This window comes from Ochotona princeps, chromosome 1 (assembly GCF_030435755.1).
Source record: "Ochotona princeps isolate mOchPri1 chromosome 1, mOchPri1.hap1, whole genome shotgun sequence".
Taxonomy (NCBI): domain Eukaryota; kingdom Metazoa; phylum Chordata; class Mammalia; order Lagomorpha; family Ochotonidae; genus Ochotona; species Ochotona princeps.
Window position 1 is genome coordinate 165,356,475 of NC_080832.1, and position 16,425 is coordinate 165,372,899.

The 16,425-nt window shown below is 55.8% G+C and overlaps 1 protein-coding gene across 1 annotated transcript in view; it reads right to left on the minus strand.

The window, feature by feature from the left end:
* Window positions 1-946: 946 nt before the first annotated feature.
* LYRM4 (LYR motif containing 4) overlaps window positions 947-16,425 on the minus strand; it is a 104,421-nt gene continuing 88,942 nt past the window's right edge. The window contains exon 3 of the mRNA XM_004598618.3: window positions 947-1,044. Coding sequence (XP_004598675.1) covers window positions 976-1,044 — 69 coding nt within the window. The 3' untranslated portion in view covers window positions 947-975. The remainder of the gene's footprint in view (window positions 1,045-16,425) is intronic.

Here is a 16,425-nt window from a genome sequence, read left to right on the forward strand (position 1 = left end):
GCAGACTCTGAATACGAGGGTGACAAGGGGAGGGCCCAGACAGCCTGTGCCTGACTCAGTTGGTAGGGAGATGTGAAAGGAAGGGGGTGCTGGGTGCAGGGGTGAGTCGGTGACACAGCCCCCGCTAGGCCAGACCCCCTCCTGTGTGTCCACTTCACAGGCACACAGATCCTGATGGTGGAGAACAGGACATCGTGTTGGCAGAGCCTGGGACCCCAGACTCTCACCAGAGGTCAAGTGTGCTGCTTACTCTGGGTTGAGAGAGAGGGGGTTCCCAAGGAGAAAGGCATAGGATAGGGGTGCCTGTCTTTGGGACCTTTCTCACACTCTAAGGGCACAGGGGTCCAAACTGGGTCACCTTGGGAGAGCCTGACGGAGCCCCAGGAGGACTTGCCGAATTTCCCGGCTGATTTCAGCTGCGGTGTGCTCAGGGCTCCCCCAGAGAGCAGCCAAGCACTCCCTTCCCTCTGGGGGAGCGCTCACACACTGGCCCCTGTCACTTCACCCTCTATCCCTTCCAGCCCTATCCTATTCTCCCATAGTCTCACTGGACATGAAAAAGGCCTTTATTGTCATGGGGATTTTTTTTCCTGGTGTAAAAGGCTTCGGGAGACAATCCTGTTTATTGGCAGGGCCCCAGGAGTCGAGTCTGTGAAGGGCCTACACCAGGGTGGGTGAGCAGCAGGACAGTGCTGGGGCCGGGAGGCGGCAACGTAGGTTGGCGGGACTGTGTGTGAGCTCCGGCTCCTCCTGCTGACCTCTGGGCTGGGCTGAGGGGGACAGCCCTCCTCTCTCACGCAGGCAGTGGCACAACGGACATGTACTCAGTTCATCCGTCGCTATAGGACAGGCAGCGTGAGAGGCTATGTGTGGGGTGGTGTTGGGAGCCCCCATACTGGGCGCAGAATGGAAGCTGCAGGTGGGTGTGGCTGCCGCAGGTGGGTGTGGCTGCTGCTGGCGGTGGCGCCGGGCTCTCTAGGTCCTGGGCTTCTCTTGGTTCTCGATGACCAGCTTGTCTGTTGAATACAGTTGACCAATGTGGACCTAAAGGCAAAGAGACGGCACAGATCAAGAACAATGGGACTCCCATCAGCAGTGAACACTGTTTGTGAGACACAGAGAATCTTCTACCTGCTACTGAATTCCATAAACTGCTGCAATGTTTAGGGCTGGACCAGGCCAAGGTTCTGGGCATGGGCCCGAGAACTTGACCCTCCTCGGCTGCTTTCCCAGGTGCATCAAGAGGGAGCTGGACAGAGTGGAGGAGCTGAACTGGTGCTCGTATGGGATGTGGGTGTCACATGGTGCGTAACCAGCTGTGTTCATCGCAATGCTGGCCCTGAAAGCGTATTTCCACCAATGAAGCCCAGTTGGTATCTGACGTCCTTCCTGGAGAAACTCAGCTATAAGACCGGCGAGTCATCAGTGTACCTTTGCTAGGTCCCTGGCACTGGTCAACTCCTGCTTCCTTTACTGGGAGAAGTTACACGGCCCACCCTTCTCTCTGAAATGGCACCGAACCACAGGGCTTGTCTGGCCTGAGCTGGGTCAGACTTTCTAGCAGGTCCTCATTTGCTGCTGGAAGCGAAGCTGTGCAGGTGTGTACATCAGCTCCCCCAGCAGGGCTGGCTTCCCACACAGGTGTGTGCACAGCAGCCCCCCAGCAGGGCTGGCTTCCCACACAGGTGTGTGTACATCAGCCCCCCAGCAGGGCTGGCTTCCCACACAGGTGTGCACAGCAGCCCCCCAGCAGGGCTGGCTTCCCACACAGGTGTGCACAGCAGCCCCCATCGCCAGGCTTGCGGCGTCAGCAGAAGCGTGTTTTATCTGTGCTGGGGCAGAGGAGGCCTGGATTAAGGACAGTGTCGGCAGCGCCTGGCCATCTGCTCCTGGGAGGACAACAATGCCTGGCCATGTCAATGCACCCGCTGTGTGTCGAGGCAGAGATGCACAGAGCACATTCCCAGCCATTGTTTTCCCTTCAGGTGCTCTCGAGGGTGAAGCACGGAGCTGGTCTCTCCAGTGGGTCCTTGGCCCTCCTCCTGGGTGACAGGAAGCCCACCACGTGCTGGCACCATCGGGAGTGACGTACGCCGATGAGGAAGGTGGGCGTCACAACAGCAGGGTAAGCCCAGTGTCCTGATCTTCATTCTCTTTCTCAAGATTTACTTATTTATTTAAAAGGCAGAGTTACAGAGGCAGAGTGCACAATGTTGCATTCACTGGTGGTTCACTCCCCAAATGGCTGCAACAGTCAGGGCTGGGTGAGGCAGAAGCCAGGGGTCTGGGGCTCCAGCCACTCTCCCACGGGGGCAGGGGTGCACCAGGAGAGAGCTGGTTCAGCTGGGACATAAACTGGTGTTCACACGGGATGCCAGCACTGAGGGCGGCAGCTCGGCCACCACACTGCCCTCCCTGTCTCGGCCTTTTCTCTTTCCAGAGTCCTTTGTAGTTAGCACACAGGTGTCCCCTTGGCCTTGGATGGATGCTGGAGCCACATAAATCTTCCCTCTGGAACAGAGGGCCTCTGTGGCATTTCTCTTTCCACAATTCCCTGGGTGGTATTTCTGAACACATAAATACTGGGTGGGTGGGTGCGGTGAGGTGGGTAGGGCTGAGCCTTGGGAAACGCTTCTGGATTTCAGAGCGGCTGACTAGTCTTTGGGGCCCTCTGCGATAACTGCTGGTTCAGCGGCCTGGAGTTCTAACCCACATCGCCCCAACCTCCCCCTCCTGCCCTACGGCTCTATGCTAAAAGGGGTTACCAAGGGCCGTGTGACAAGGTGGGGCCTTTCCCCCAGGGACCGCCATAGTGGGCCACCAGGGGTTTGTGTCCCAGCAGTGCATCTTGGGGCAGACCCCCTGGGGGCGTGTGCACTGACAGTGCCCGGACAAAGTGCAGGCAGGCCCAGAGCAGCCGCATCACCTAAGCGGTGACTGAGGAGTATGAATTGAGCATGTAGCTATTTAAAATAAAATGCTAACTTTCTTTTTTCCAGCTTGATTTCAGAGCGAGTGGGCAGTCCAGAGAGCTCCCATCTCTGCTGCTTTATGGATCAAATGCTTGCAACTGCATTAGCTGCTTCATTCACAAGGGGGAGTGGACTGCGTGCAGCTGGCAACTGGTCCTAACGGGCTCTTAGGGGCCGGTTTTGCCTTCCGTGGCTTCAGGCTCTCCCCCTCTCATCCACAAGTTGCGATGACCAGGTGGCCCAGACACGCTTACTGAGCTCTAGGCTCAGGTAAGCTGCCAGGGAGCAGGGCCCAAGAAAACAAGACAGCCCCGTCCTGGGCTCTTTCCACCCTGACCCTTCTCCAGCAGCCGAGACGGGGAGACAGGAGATCCCTGGAACTTGCGTCAGTCTCCTGAGCAGCAACAAGACGTGTCATGAAACCCAGTGCACGGGAACGGACCACTCCGTGTCCCCCAGCATGTAGCTTTCAGCCCACAGGACCATCCTGCAGGTGTTCACACCCCAGCCTGCACTGCCGCCTGCGATCCGGCCATCGCCTCATCCGACTGCAGCAGGCCCCAAGGCACAGAGCCGGATCCCTGGGAGCGCCCCAGCCAATGAAATCAGGGCATGAGCGGGGACAGCGGGCCAACTCTGGGGGATCTGTCTGCATCCGCTACAGCCCCACCTGCACTCTGTCCACAACCCTTGACCTTGAGACATTGGGTCGTCTTGCTGGACGCCGGGTGGCAGAGCAATGAACAAAGGCACCCCCTTTCCCAATGCCCTGTCCCCGGTCAGAGCCTCTGCGACTCATGCTTGCTTGTAGGGACAAGACAGGAAAAAAAGCTGTGAGAGTGGGAACCCTAACTGGCAAGAACAGGTGCCCCAGTGGGGTGAGAGACAGGCCCTCTGGCATGCGTCTGGGCTGGAGAGGGGATCTCACAGCTGCCTTAATTCTTTAGACACCATTGTCAGCTTTCTGGAACAGCCTGCTGAGCGTTCCTGCTTATCTAGTGTTAGCAAACAGACCCCCCCTCCCCTTAGCCTGCCCTTGCCTCTTCCTCTCGCATTCCAGCAGGCCATTGGAGGAAAGAAAATGAAATTTTTGATGGAGCTCAGAGGATGGGGGCCTCAGAGGACGGGGGGAGCCTGAAGTCCTGGGCAGCTGGCCATCGTTCTCAAGCTGACCAGCCTCGTGCTCCCTCTGAGGCAGGAGTCCTCCTTCCGACCAGGGCCCTGCACCAGAACCGCTTGCTCTATCTCCCCCGTGTGCCTGATGGGCGTCCTTGGATGACAGAGAGCACCAGTCTAAGGGAATGTAGGCAGAGCACTCTATTTCTACAGCAGTAGCAACCCCCTATGGGTGCACACTTTCCCCAAAAGAACAGCAAAGCTGAGCAGCAGGGAGAGGGTGTTCCCACCAGGGGCACCATGGGGACAGTGCTGGCAGGCCTAAAGAGCCTGGTGAGGGAGGCAGGGGTGGCTGTAGGGTGCTACTGTGCACCTGCACGACCTGGGAGACTGACCAAGGCTCAGGCCTGGGACAGGAGATGGGGGCTCGCCCTCCCATCACACACACCTGCCCTCCCCCAGCCCGTGGAGTCAGCACCAGGTTGGCCGTGTTCTCCACCGACACAAGCAGTGTGCAGAGGAGCGTGGAGGCGTGTATGAAAAGGGCCCTGAATGGCAAGCACGCCCTGGCCCACGCAGTCACTAGGCCTCTTGATGGAATTTTGTACAACTCAGAGCCAAACCAGCAATCCCCCCAGGGTGATGACAGAGACGTGCTATCGGAGGCCATCTCCGGCCCCCCACGCGCGGCATGTCAGGCCAGGAGATCCACACAGGTAACTAGCTCTGGGGTGATGCAACCGCTAGGGCAGCACTCCGGGGACAGAGCGAGCTGCTGAGAGCACGTTTGCCACCTGTTCCGGGTTTATCTTTGACCAACTCTCTGGGACAACCAGCTGCCTCATGCTGTATGAACGCCCCACAGACACTTTTCCCCCGAAGGTCAGCTGGAGCAGCTGTGATCTAACATGCACGTCAAACAAATGCTGCTGAGAAGGCAAGCTCAGCGCCCGCAGTGCAGGAGGTGCACACCCCACCACTGCCCGCAGCCTGCCGGTCCACCTGGACCTCCCAAGGTGCTCCCAGCTGCCTTCGTCTGGCCGTGCCTGACAGGCGGCCCTGCTTGGTCAGGCGGTCACACAGCATGGTAGCCCATGCTGCTGTGCTTGGTTCTATGAGATCGTAGTTTTCTGGATTTCCAGACTTGGGGATGGCATTACTGGAGATTTCGTCCATTACCGTAAGAGATTCACAATTCCCAGGGCCACTGAACGCAGTGGAGCCCAAGTCAAGGTTACAGCCCCAAGGAAGGGGCACACACCGAGGGAGCATCAGGAGGAGGAGCCCAGGGAAGGGCACACACCACTGAGGGAGCACCAGGAGCAGGAGCCCAGGGAAGGGCACACACCACTGAGGGAGCACCAGGAGCAGGAGCCCAGGGAAGGGCACACACCACTGAGGGAGCACTGGGAGGAGCAGGAGCCCAGGGAAGGGCACACACCACTGAGGGAGCACCAGGAGCAGGAGCCCAGGGAAGGGCACACACCACTGAGGGAGCACCAGGAGGAGGAGCCCAGGGAAGGGCACACACCACTGAGGGAGCACCAGGAGCAGGAGCCCAGGGAAGGGCACACACCACTGAGGGAGCACCAGGAGCAGGAGCCCAGGGAAGGGCACACACCACTGAGGGAGCACTGGGAGGAGCAGGAGCCCAGGGAAGGGCACACACCACTGAGGGAGCACCAGGAGCAGGAGCCCAGGGAAGGGCACACACCACTGAGGGAGCACCGGGAGCAGGAGCCCAGGGAAGGGCACACACCACTGAGGGAGCACCAGGAGCAGGAGCCCAGGGAAGGGCACACACCACTGAGGGAGCACTGGGAGGAGCAGGAGCCCAGGGAAGGGCACACACCACTGAGGGAGCACCAGGAGGAGGAGCCCAGGGAAGGGCACACACCACTGAGGGAGCACTGGGAGGAGCAGGAGCCCAGGGAAGGGCACACACCACTGAGGGAGCACCGGGAGGAGGAGCCCAGGGAAGGGCACACACCACTGAGGGGAGCTTGCCTTGTCCCACCCACCTTTCTCCATACGGCCCCTCACTACTCTTATTAGAGGCTCATAGGGTGTACATCCCTCTCAATTATGTAAACAATATTAAAACAAAAGTAGAATATTAAAAAAAACTAGAATGCCATATTTTAGTATTTTATATGCTGCTTACAAGTTGAAGCGATAATATTTTAATATCTGGGTATCTCAAAATTTTGTATGGAAAATGTAATTAAAGGTATGACAGGATTTTTAAAATGCAAAGTACTTGCTGGTTAAAAAGATATTTTTCTATAATACACATACAATATGTATTGTGCAAAAACTATGCATGTATTTCAAATTACTTTCTGTGCCAAAAGAAACATGCTTTCAATTCCATTTGCCATGAACATTTGTTAGTATCTTGTGCCCTAAGTTGAAGAGAATAATTATAATTAATTTTGTCTCTTTCTTTTTTTCTTCAAATACATTTATGAGACATACCAAGTTTTCACCTATGGCTTGGATTCATAATTTACATTCTATTTCAATGATCCATATTAAATTTTTTTAAATTTTTGGTGAGTTTTAAAAGAATGTAGTAAATGCACATTATGTATTTAAAAAAACATATTTATTTTTATTGGAAAGGCAGAGTTACAGAGAGAAGGAGAGACAGTGAGATCATCCATCCGCTGACTCACTTCCCAAACGGCTATAAGGGCTGGAGCTGAGCCAATCAGAAGCTAGGAGCCAGGAGCTTCTTCAGGGTCTCCCACATGGGTGGGTGCAGGGTGCCAAGGTTATGGGCCATCCTTCGCTGCTTTCCCAGGCCACCAGCAGGGAGCTGGATGGGAAGTGGAGCAGTTGGGACATGAACTGGTGACCATATACGATGCTGGCACTTGAAGATGCGGGATTAGCCTGCTGAGCCTCTGCACTGGTCCCACGTAATTTTTTAACTCTACCATTTTAACCTTTGCTTTTAGCCTAGCAGTTAGTAGCTGGTAAAGACAATGTGCCCCGGAGCTGGTGTGGTGGCAAAAGGCTAATCCTCCACCTGCCAGCTCTGGCATCCCCCACGTGGGCGCTGACCTGTACCCTGGCTACCCCATTTCCTATCTAGCTGTCCACTTACAGTGGAGGATGGTCTAAGCTGTTGGGCCCCTGTACCCATGTGGGAGACCTGGAACAAGCTACTGGCTCCTGGCTTCAGCTCAGCTGCATTTGGGGAGTAAACCAGTGGATGGAAGATCTCCCTTTCTGTCTCTCCTCTCCCCTGGCTCCTGAGCACCTGCCGTCTACACGGGAGGCGATGGTGAGGGCTCAGGTCCCTGGGTTCCTGCCGTCTACACAGGAGACCTGGACTGGGTTTCCAGCTCCTAGTTTTGGCCTCAGCTGGGGGCTGCTGAGGTATATGGGTTACAGACCAGAGGACGGAAGATGACCGACTCTCCCGAAATGAGTGAGCGAGTGCACACACACACACATTTATAGGAAGGAAGCACAGCAGGACCTACACCTGCTGCCCCATGGTGACACCGTGTAGAACCAGCATCCGGAGATCACGAAGTGAGTCACCCACGCATTAAGATGTGTGTGTGTGGCACCAACAGGCCCTGCAGGTGGGAGGTGATCATACTGTGCTTCTCTGGATGGTGCCAAGTTCTAGAACATTCCCGGGTACACTGCCGAAACCTTCCTGGGATCTCCACTTCATTTCCGTGATTCAAAGAGCAATGGTGTCAGTTGCATAGAGAGGCACCACTTCCCACCTGCTCCCGGCTGCAAGCGGGACGCCTCTCCCAGCTGCACCCCTGCTCCCGGCCGCAAGCGGGACGCCTCTCCCAGCTGCACCCCTGCTCCCGATTGAAAGCCGGGGAGTCAGTTCCCCAACATGGACCCCCTCCCCCGCCCCAATGCCTTGAGGACACACAGGGTCGGGGGAGTCAGTTCCCCAACAGGGACCACCCACCCCGCCCCAATGCCTGCCAGTCGCTGAGGTTTGCTAAGAGCACCGGCCGGCTGAGCTCACCTCCCAGGCTGCTGGGAGTGTGGTGACAACAATGTGGCAGATGACAAGCTGTGACCTGCAGCTGTGTCCTTGTCAGCCAGGACCACGGGAAGGTTTCAGGAGCTGCTGTTTCATGAACCCAGTCGGGTGAGCAGAGTGGGTGCCGTGAGGACGCCGCCCCCCTCTGCTGCACCGGGTGACGTGTCCAGGGCCCTCCGACCGGTTCGTTTCCCCTCACCCACACTCCCTGACGACATGAGGGATGGCCATGCTCATCACCCCTGCTTTTACACAACTTTTTGCTTCTTTTTTTTTTTTTTTAACTTAAGAGGTAGAGCTTTTCCTACCTGCTGCTTTACTGCCTGAGTGTCTGTAACAGGTAGGGCTTTGCTAGGAGGAAGTCGGAGCCGACAGCGGTATCTGGGAGGTGGGCACCCAGCCCAGTGACCCACGGCGGCTACCCCGAGGAGTGGAAACAGGCGTCCCACACGGCCGTGTTCTCCATTCTAAACACCTGTCCCTAGTTAGAGTCCCAGTGAGGAACGGCCACCCTTCCCTTGCATGACAAAGTAGAGCTGCCACACCACTGCTGGCAGGAGTTGCTCGGCCACGTGGGGAGTGAACCAGATGGAAGAGCTTTCTGTCTCTCCTCTCTATATATCTAGCTTTCCAATAGAAACAAGTAAGTCTTAAAAAAATTCCTCACTCCGCACAAAAGACTCCTTGGTGTGTCACTTGGAGGCAGTGAGTGGCGCCACCACCCACCACGCTGGCCGGTCACTCAGAGAGCTGGCAAGCAGCGCCACCACTTGCCACGCTGCCCGGTCACTCAGAGAGCCGGCAAGCAGCGCCACCACCTGCCACCACGCTGGCCGGTCACTCAGAGAGCCGGCAAGCAGCGCCACCACCTGCCACCACGCTGGCCGGTCACTCAGAGAGCCAGCAAGCAGCGCCACCACCCACCACGCTGGCCGGTCACTCAGAGAGCCAGCAAGCAGCGCCACCACTTGCCACGCTGCCCGGTCACTCAGAGAGCCGGCAAGCAGCGCCACCACCTGCCACACTGCCCGGTCACTCAGAGAGCCGGCAAGCAGCGCTACCACCTGCCACCACGCTGGCCGGTCACTCAGAGAGCCGGCAAGCAGCGCCACCACCTGCCACGCTGCCCGGTCACCGAGGGCCTCTGCCTATGGATGTGACGAGACCCTGAGGACTCTGTCCACTGTACTCCTTGCAGGAGATGGTGGCACTGGGCTCACAGCTGCCCAAGCTGACCCAGCGTTTGCCAAGCTTGACTCCATCATGTGCCAAGTCTCCTTCATCTCCATGTTCTCAAAACAAACAAAAAAAACTGTACAAGGAAACTTGAACATCTGAACAAACTATGGAAAAATGTATTTTACAAAAAAAGAAAACAAAAACCCTACAAACCACCAAAAATCAAAAACAGAAACAAACAAAACCCCAACCCCGACGTGAGAGGTGACTGCTAAGTCCATGGTCTTAGCGCTTCATGTTAACTTATGCTTTCCAAATTTAAGTGGTCAAGCAACTCAAGTGGACAGGTCAAGGTTTGCCAGAGGATCTCAGTTCCAACATGGTCAGACAGGAAGCGTTCCCCGTGGCCGTGGGGGAAGCTGGCTCCTTGCTGGGCACAGCGGAGAAAGACAGCATTTCCGGATCTGCCCTGCAGACTTGCGGCCACTCAGGGACCATGCTCCACCAAGCCTCACCGTCAGGCCTGGGAACTCTAGGAAGTTCCCTTGTCTTCAGGTGGTAATGTTTTCATTTAAAAAAAAGATTTATTTATTTTTATTGGAAAGGCAGAGAGGAGGACAGAGAAAGATTTTCCATCGCTGGTTCACTCCCCAGGTAACGGCCAGAGCTGAGCAGATCCAAAGCCAGGAGACCTCTCTGGGTCTCCTACATGGGTGTGGGGTTCCAAGGCTTTGGGCCATCTTCTGCTGCTTTCCCAGGCCTCAAGCAGGGAACAGGATGGGAAGTGGCGCAGCCGGGACATGAACCAGCATCCAGATGGGACCCGGGGGCGGGCGAGGGGAGGATTAGCTAACTGAGCCACTGTGCCAGACCCTACATGTGCAGTTTTACATGCATATATGTCTTGGAGATGAGTACATAGAACAATCGACATTTTGTGAGCTGTCTATACTTGCACAATTGGCAAGTGAGTTCTGGAGCTGAAACATCCCATTCCAAGTCTTGTGACTTCAAATATGTTGGCGCGAACTCAGGGCACTTTCCCTGAGAGTCCCCTGTCCCTGCTAGCGACATTCACAATGGGGGAGGCGGGCAGGCTGGGGCTTCCCCCAGGGGTCTCTGAGCCAAGCTGCCAAAAGCTGCACTTTGTGAAGCTCCACGGGAGAGTGAGCTGCTGCCCAGCTCTCTCTCCCTTTTATTCAGAGGCGGCCAGGAGAGGAAGCTGGCTGGGGGGCGAAGCAGAACTGGCTCGCCTGGCTCTGCCAAGGTTGGGGAGTTGGCAGTAGCCAGGGGCTGCTCAGCCTCCCAAGGACGCTAGCCTCGCTGGGTAAATGACACCTGTTTCTAGCTTTGCCCAGGTTCAATCTGACGGCAACGACGGAGGCAGGGGCAGCCACTGCAGACTGGACAGAAAAAGGAAGTTGTGCTCGTGGGCTCTCCAGGACTCAGCCGCGGCGGCCCAGCTTCCTCCCACAGGGTGCTTTGTGGGCCGTGGGCAGGGATGGAAACCAGCCCACTCCTGCACACGGGGAAGGCCCAAGGCCCTGGTACTGCCAGTCACACGCTAGCAGGTTAGCCCTGCCTGCTCCAGGCAGTGAACAGCAGACAGGAAAATCCTCCCAGCTTGGAGCTGCTGCCAGGTGCCGTGGTGAATGCCACATAAGGGCGTGTGCTTGCACTTCCGTCTTGCTTCTTTCGGGACTGCCAGGGGCGCAGTAACCGAGCGTCTCCCCAAGTGCCTGCCACCTGGCTGAGGCGAACACCCAGCTTGGCTAGGACCCCGGTACTGATTCTGGAGGGAGGAGACCAGGATGTGATCAGGCCGTCCTGGACGTGAGCGCTGACTCCAGGAAGTAACTTGTGGGAAACACACACGGCCACAGGTTGTGGCCTTCCTGTAAAGACGTCTGTGAGACGCATCACACCTGACCTCTGTCTCTCACACACACGTGGGTGCTTGATGACGTCAGGGACTGCTGTTATCAGTAATGATCACGGCATTGAGGGTGACATCTTCAGAAGAGTATCTTTCGGGCCCGGCGGCCGTGGCCTAGAGGCTAAAGTCCTCGCCTTGAATGTCCCGGGATCCCATATGGGCGCTGGTTCTAATCTCGGTAGCTCCACTTCCCATCCAGTCCCTGCTTGTGGCCTGGGAAAGCAATTGAGTATGGCCCCAAACCTTGGGACCCTGCACCCACGTGGGAGACCTAGAAGAAGTTCCTGGCTCCTGGCTCTGGATCGGCACAGCACCGGCCGTTGCGCTCACTTGGGGAGTGAATCAGATGGAAGATCTTCCTCTCTCTCTCTCCTTCTCTCTGTATATCTGACTTTCCAAAAAAAATAAAACAAATCTTAAAAAAAAAAGAAGAGTATCTTTCAGGAGCCCACCAAAAACGGTTTTGATAAAATGATGTTAACAGTACGAGCAGGTATGCAGCTACAACGTGGGGCGTGCGCATGTGCAGGCTTGTAGCAGAGCTGTCCACTGGGTGGCTACTCTGTCCATAATAAAAGGGAAAGAGCAGAGGAGCTCCTGCCACTGCACCGTAACCAGCAGGGGACGCTATGGAGCGGGCTCGGAAGCCCCGCCCACCCCGGGACTGTGTGCGTGGGGGGCCGGGCAGGTGTGAGCTGGCCTTGGCAGCAGAATCAGCTCGGTGTGTGTGTGTGTGTGTGTGTGTGTGTGTGTGTGTGTGTGTGTGTGTGTGTCTTTCGTGTGTGTGTGTGTGTGTGTGTGTGTGTGTGTCTTTCCAGCCACCCGAGAAGGCCTTCCACGGGGCTTCCACAGCCACAGAGTGCCCCATCCCCAAAGGAAAGCGACAGGAACATTTGCCCGGGCATTTGTGCGAGGGACTTGGTGAGCCCAGCAGCGTCTGTGCTAGCGTTCACAGCTCTGTGACAAGGACAGGTGGCCAGCAGGACCCTGGCACACACCACGGCCCGCCCGTTCAATGCCCATGACCTTTTCAGCCCTGGGGTAACAAGGGAGGGGGTAAAGGTCAGCTGTCTCCTCGCCAGGATGGTGGAGGCCGGGTGTACACTTCCTGTCAGCCCTCTGACCCCGCTGCACTGTGTGGCACACCTCAGAGTGACGCGAGAGAGTGTCACGCGTATTCATGACATAAGCCGCACTGTATCCACCACCAACAGACACGAGCAGGAGACACAGAGGAGTGTTAGGTAAAAGCAAACGTTTGGCTTGTTCCGTGAGACCAGGTGACCGGCTCTGGACACTTGGCTGTCACCGTGCTTCACGTTATATAAGAGTTTCTTGCCGGGCCCGGCGCAATAGCGTAGTGGCTAGATTCCTTGCCTTGAACACGCGGGATCGCATAAGGTCGCAGGGATCCATCCTGCTCCCTGCTTGTGGCCTGGGAAAGCAGTCGACCCAAAGCAGACGGCCCAAACCCTTGGGACCCTGCACCCATGTGGGAGACCTGGAGGAAGTCCCTGGCTGCTGGCTTTGGATTGGCTCAGCTCCAGCCATTGCAGCCGCTTGCAGAGTGAACCATCGATGGAGGATCTTCCTCTCTGTCTCTCCTCCTCTCTGTATATCTGCCTTTCCAAGAAAAATAAATAAATCTAAAAAAAGAGATTTTCTTGCCAAAAATAAGAAATAAAGCATAACTGAAGTTTGCCAAGATTTAATAAAACATACGGAGTCAGAAGAAGAGATTTGCAGGTAGATAACACCCCAGCGGAAGGAGACTGAGGCACGAAGAGTTTGCAGAAAGTTTATCTTTTAACCCCAACTTCTATGAGCTTCACACACAGTGCAATCGACAAACCCTAAGCATCCATGGCATCTCACGGCTACTGCAGCCTATCGCTGGAACATGGAGTCGTGCCTTTGGGAAGGCATCCTGCACTTGGCCCTCACTCGCCTGTGTGCACAAACAAGCCTCCTAGCTTACCTCTTGGTGGCCACTGCCAAAAGTCTCATCCATTTAACAAAAGCACAGAGTTAAGGTGGTCAATTGCATGTTGTGTGTATTTCACCACAATGGCACAGTCCATCAGTGGTCACACAGACACTGCAGGCTACACCCCACCTCTTCTCCCTGTGCCGCAGGGTGGCTGTCTGCCCGCACACACAGACACCGCAGGCTACACCCCACCTCTTCTCCCTGTGCCGCAGGGTGGCTGTCTGCCCGCACACAGACACCGCAGGCTACACCCTCTTCCCCGCCCCATGTCACTCCAGGGTGGCCCTCTGGCTGTCCTCAGCCCACCTTCCACCTCCTGGATGAGGGCATTTGTCCTACAGCGTCTAGTCCCCCTCAGGTACTCAAGCATTGCTGTTCACCTTGGCCACGGAAACAAAACTAAGAACCTTCATGTCACAGTGACAATTATTTTTACTGAAAATTTTCCAATCTGGAGTTTTCACACCTGGGAGACTATACACTTTTACAAATACCAGCTGGATACTCACTATCTTTGAGGGTCAATACGTAGATGCCACCGCTGAGAGCCTGGCAGGTGGCGGCGACCAGTGGAGGTGTGGCCCTGGCGGAAGGAGACGGCCCCCAGGAAGTGTGTCCCACTGCTGGGGAGAACAGGGGGCTCCCCGGACCGACCACCTGCGCCCTCTGACCTTGGCACGCCTCAGCGACGACGCCCTTCACCACTCCACAGGAAGGAAACATTCCCCGTGTGTGGGGGAGGCAGAGGGGCGTGGCTCAGAGACCCACAGGATGCCCACCTGGAGACTGACACTCAACATTTGAGGGCCGGGGAACTTCTTTGGGAAATTCAGTAGCTGCATCATCCTGCTCCAATCAGAAATCTTTAAAAAACATTTTAATTTCTTTCTGTTTTTAATGATCCATTTATTTTTACTGCAAAGGCTGATTTACAGAGAGAAGGAGAGACGGGAAGATTTTCCATTTGCTGAATCACTCCCCAAAAGCCTGCAAATGGCTGGAGCTGAGCCAATCCAAAGCCAGGAGCTTCTTCCAGGTCTGTCAAGTGGGTGCAGGGTCCCAAGGCTTTGGGCCGTCCTCCACTGCTTTCCCAGGCCACAAGCAGGGAGCTGGATGGGAAGTGGAGCAGCTGGGACATGAGCCAGCACCCATGTGGGATGCTAGTGCTTGCAGGCAGAGGATTAACCAGTTGAACCATCACGCCAGCCCCTGATTCCTTTTCTTTTTTTAAAAGATATATTCATTTATTTGAAGGCCTCAATTAGAAAGTGCGAAAGAGCCTCCATCTGTTATTTCATTCTCTGAGTGATAGCAATGGCTATAGCTGGGCCAGAGCTACACCAGGAGCCAGGAGTTTATTCGGGGTCTCCCAAGTCCATGCAGGAGCCCAGGTTCTCCACCTGCTTCCCAGGCCATTAGCGAGGAGCTGGATGGGAACTGGAGCCACCAGGACCCAAACTGGTGCCCATAGCGGATGCTGGCACTGCACACGGAGGCCTAGCTTACTATGCCATGGCCAGCCCCCAGAAACGTATTCTTTCTCTCTCTTTCTATTTGAAAGGTACAGACAGAGATCTTTCATCTGCTGGCTCAGCCCAAACCAGGAACTGGGAACGCAGACCGAGCTTCCTCCAAGTGCTTAAGCCACTGCCTGCTGCCTCTCGCAGCGAGCATTAGCAAAAGGCTGGAAATGGAAGACGAGCAGAACAGCGACGTGAGATGTGGGTATCCGACGCATCATCTTAACTGCTGTTCTAAACGTCCTGCCGAGCTCTCTGTGGGCTCACCTTCACCTTAGCCCAGTCCTGGCTGTTGCAGGCATCCAGGGATTGAACCACTTGAATGGACGGTCTGTTTCTCTCTGCCTTTCAAATATAACTTTAAAAAACCACAAGGCACTGCACCGAGACCACAAAACTTCAAGTTAAGGAACTAAGAGGCTGAGATGAAACCAAACAATGGGAATCTTTGGGTTTCCCAAGATACTAAACCGCGTGGCCAGCAGATGGCAGCAGAGGACTGCGAGTTGGCTTGTAGCAGCCAGGATTTCAAATGCAGGAAGGTAGCTCCTAACACCAATTGTAAAAGTGATTTATGTATTTGGAACCTGCTCTGTGTTATGTATGCATTACTGAGTAAAACATCCACAGTGTATTTTCTACCAGTGGCTGAGGTCGAATTCATACCCCGAGGGAGAGGTGGTTCCTGACGTGACCAAGCCACCAAGTGTGTGTGTGTGCAGGCAGCAAACGCTCATGAGATGCTTCCTGGGCCAGCCAGGCTGTCCAAGGCTTCCCAAACCCCCGGAAGGACAGGCCCGGCCTCACACTGCACAGGAGAGGCTGGTCTATATTGGTGCCTCGAGGAACTTCAACCCCAGGGCTTTCCTTCCTGTCCTGTGCAGAGAATCCTGGCTGCCCACAGGCATGGGAACTAGAAAAATCTCTCCAGGATTCCATGATCCAGTGAGCTAGAACTGTCTGGAAGAAAAGCAGCGCATATTCCCCCGCGCTGGAGAGCTCTCAGGTCAGTACCTCCCTCGCTCGGGTGCTGAGGGCCCTGGCCCGGCACTTCCCTGCCAACACGTAACAAAGGAACAGGTAAGGAGCCTAGCTGGTCGGGGGACAGGGCAACGAGGCAGGGCTGCTAAGGGGAAAAAGAGCCACTTCATTCTGCATTCCCTCTGCAGAGTGGCACGAGGTGCCAGCAGATGTCAGGGTCAGGAAGGCCACCGACAGGTGTGTGACACATGCCCACGCCCAGGGCCTCATCATCAAGGCTGCCCTGATCCTAACCGCTGACCCAGCCTCCTGGACCACGTCTGTCTCTGTATCTCCATCTGCTCGAAAGGCAGAGACAGTGAGAGAAGAAAATTCTCCCATCCACGAGTTCACACACCAAATGCCTGATGCTGCCAGGGCCGTGCCAGGCTGCGGCCAGGAGCTGGGAGCTCACCTGATGCTGCCAGGGCTGTGCCAGGCTGCGGCCAGGAGCTGGGAGCTCACCTGGATCTCCCATGTGGGGGCAGGGAACCCAGTACTTGGGCCAGCCTACACTGCTTCTTAGGGAGGCTTAGCAGGAAGCTGGAGCAGAGTGGCTGGGACTTGAACTGGTGCTCTGATGTGGATGTGACATGCCCAGGTCGTGATAGCCTGCTGTGCCACCATGCCCACCCCCGTACCTTTGGCCTTTCCTGGTCTTCTGC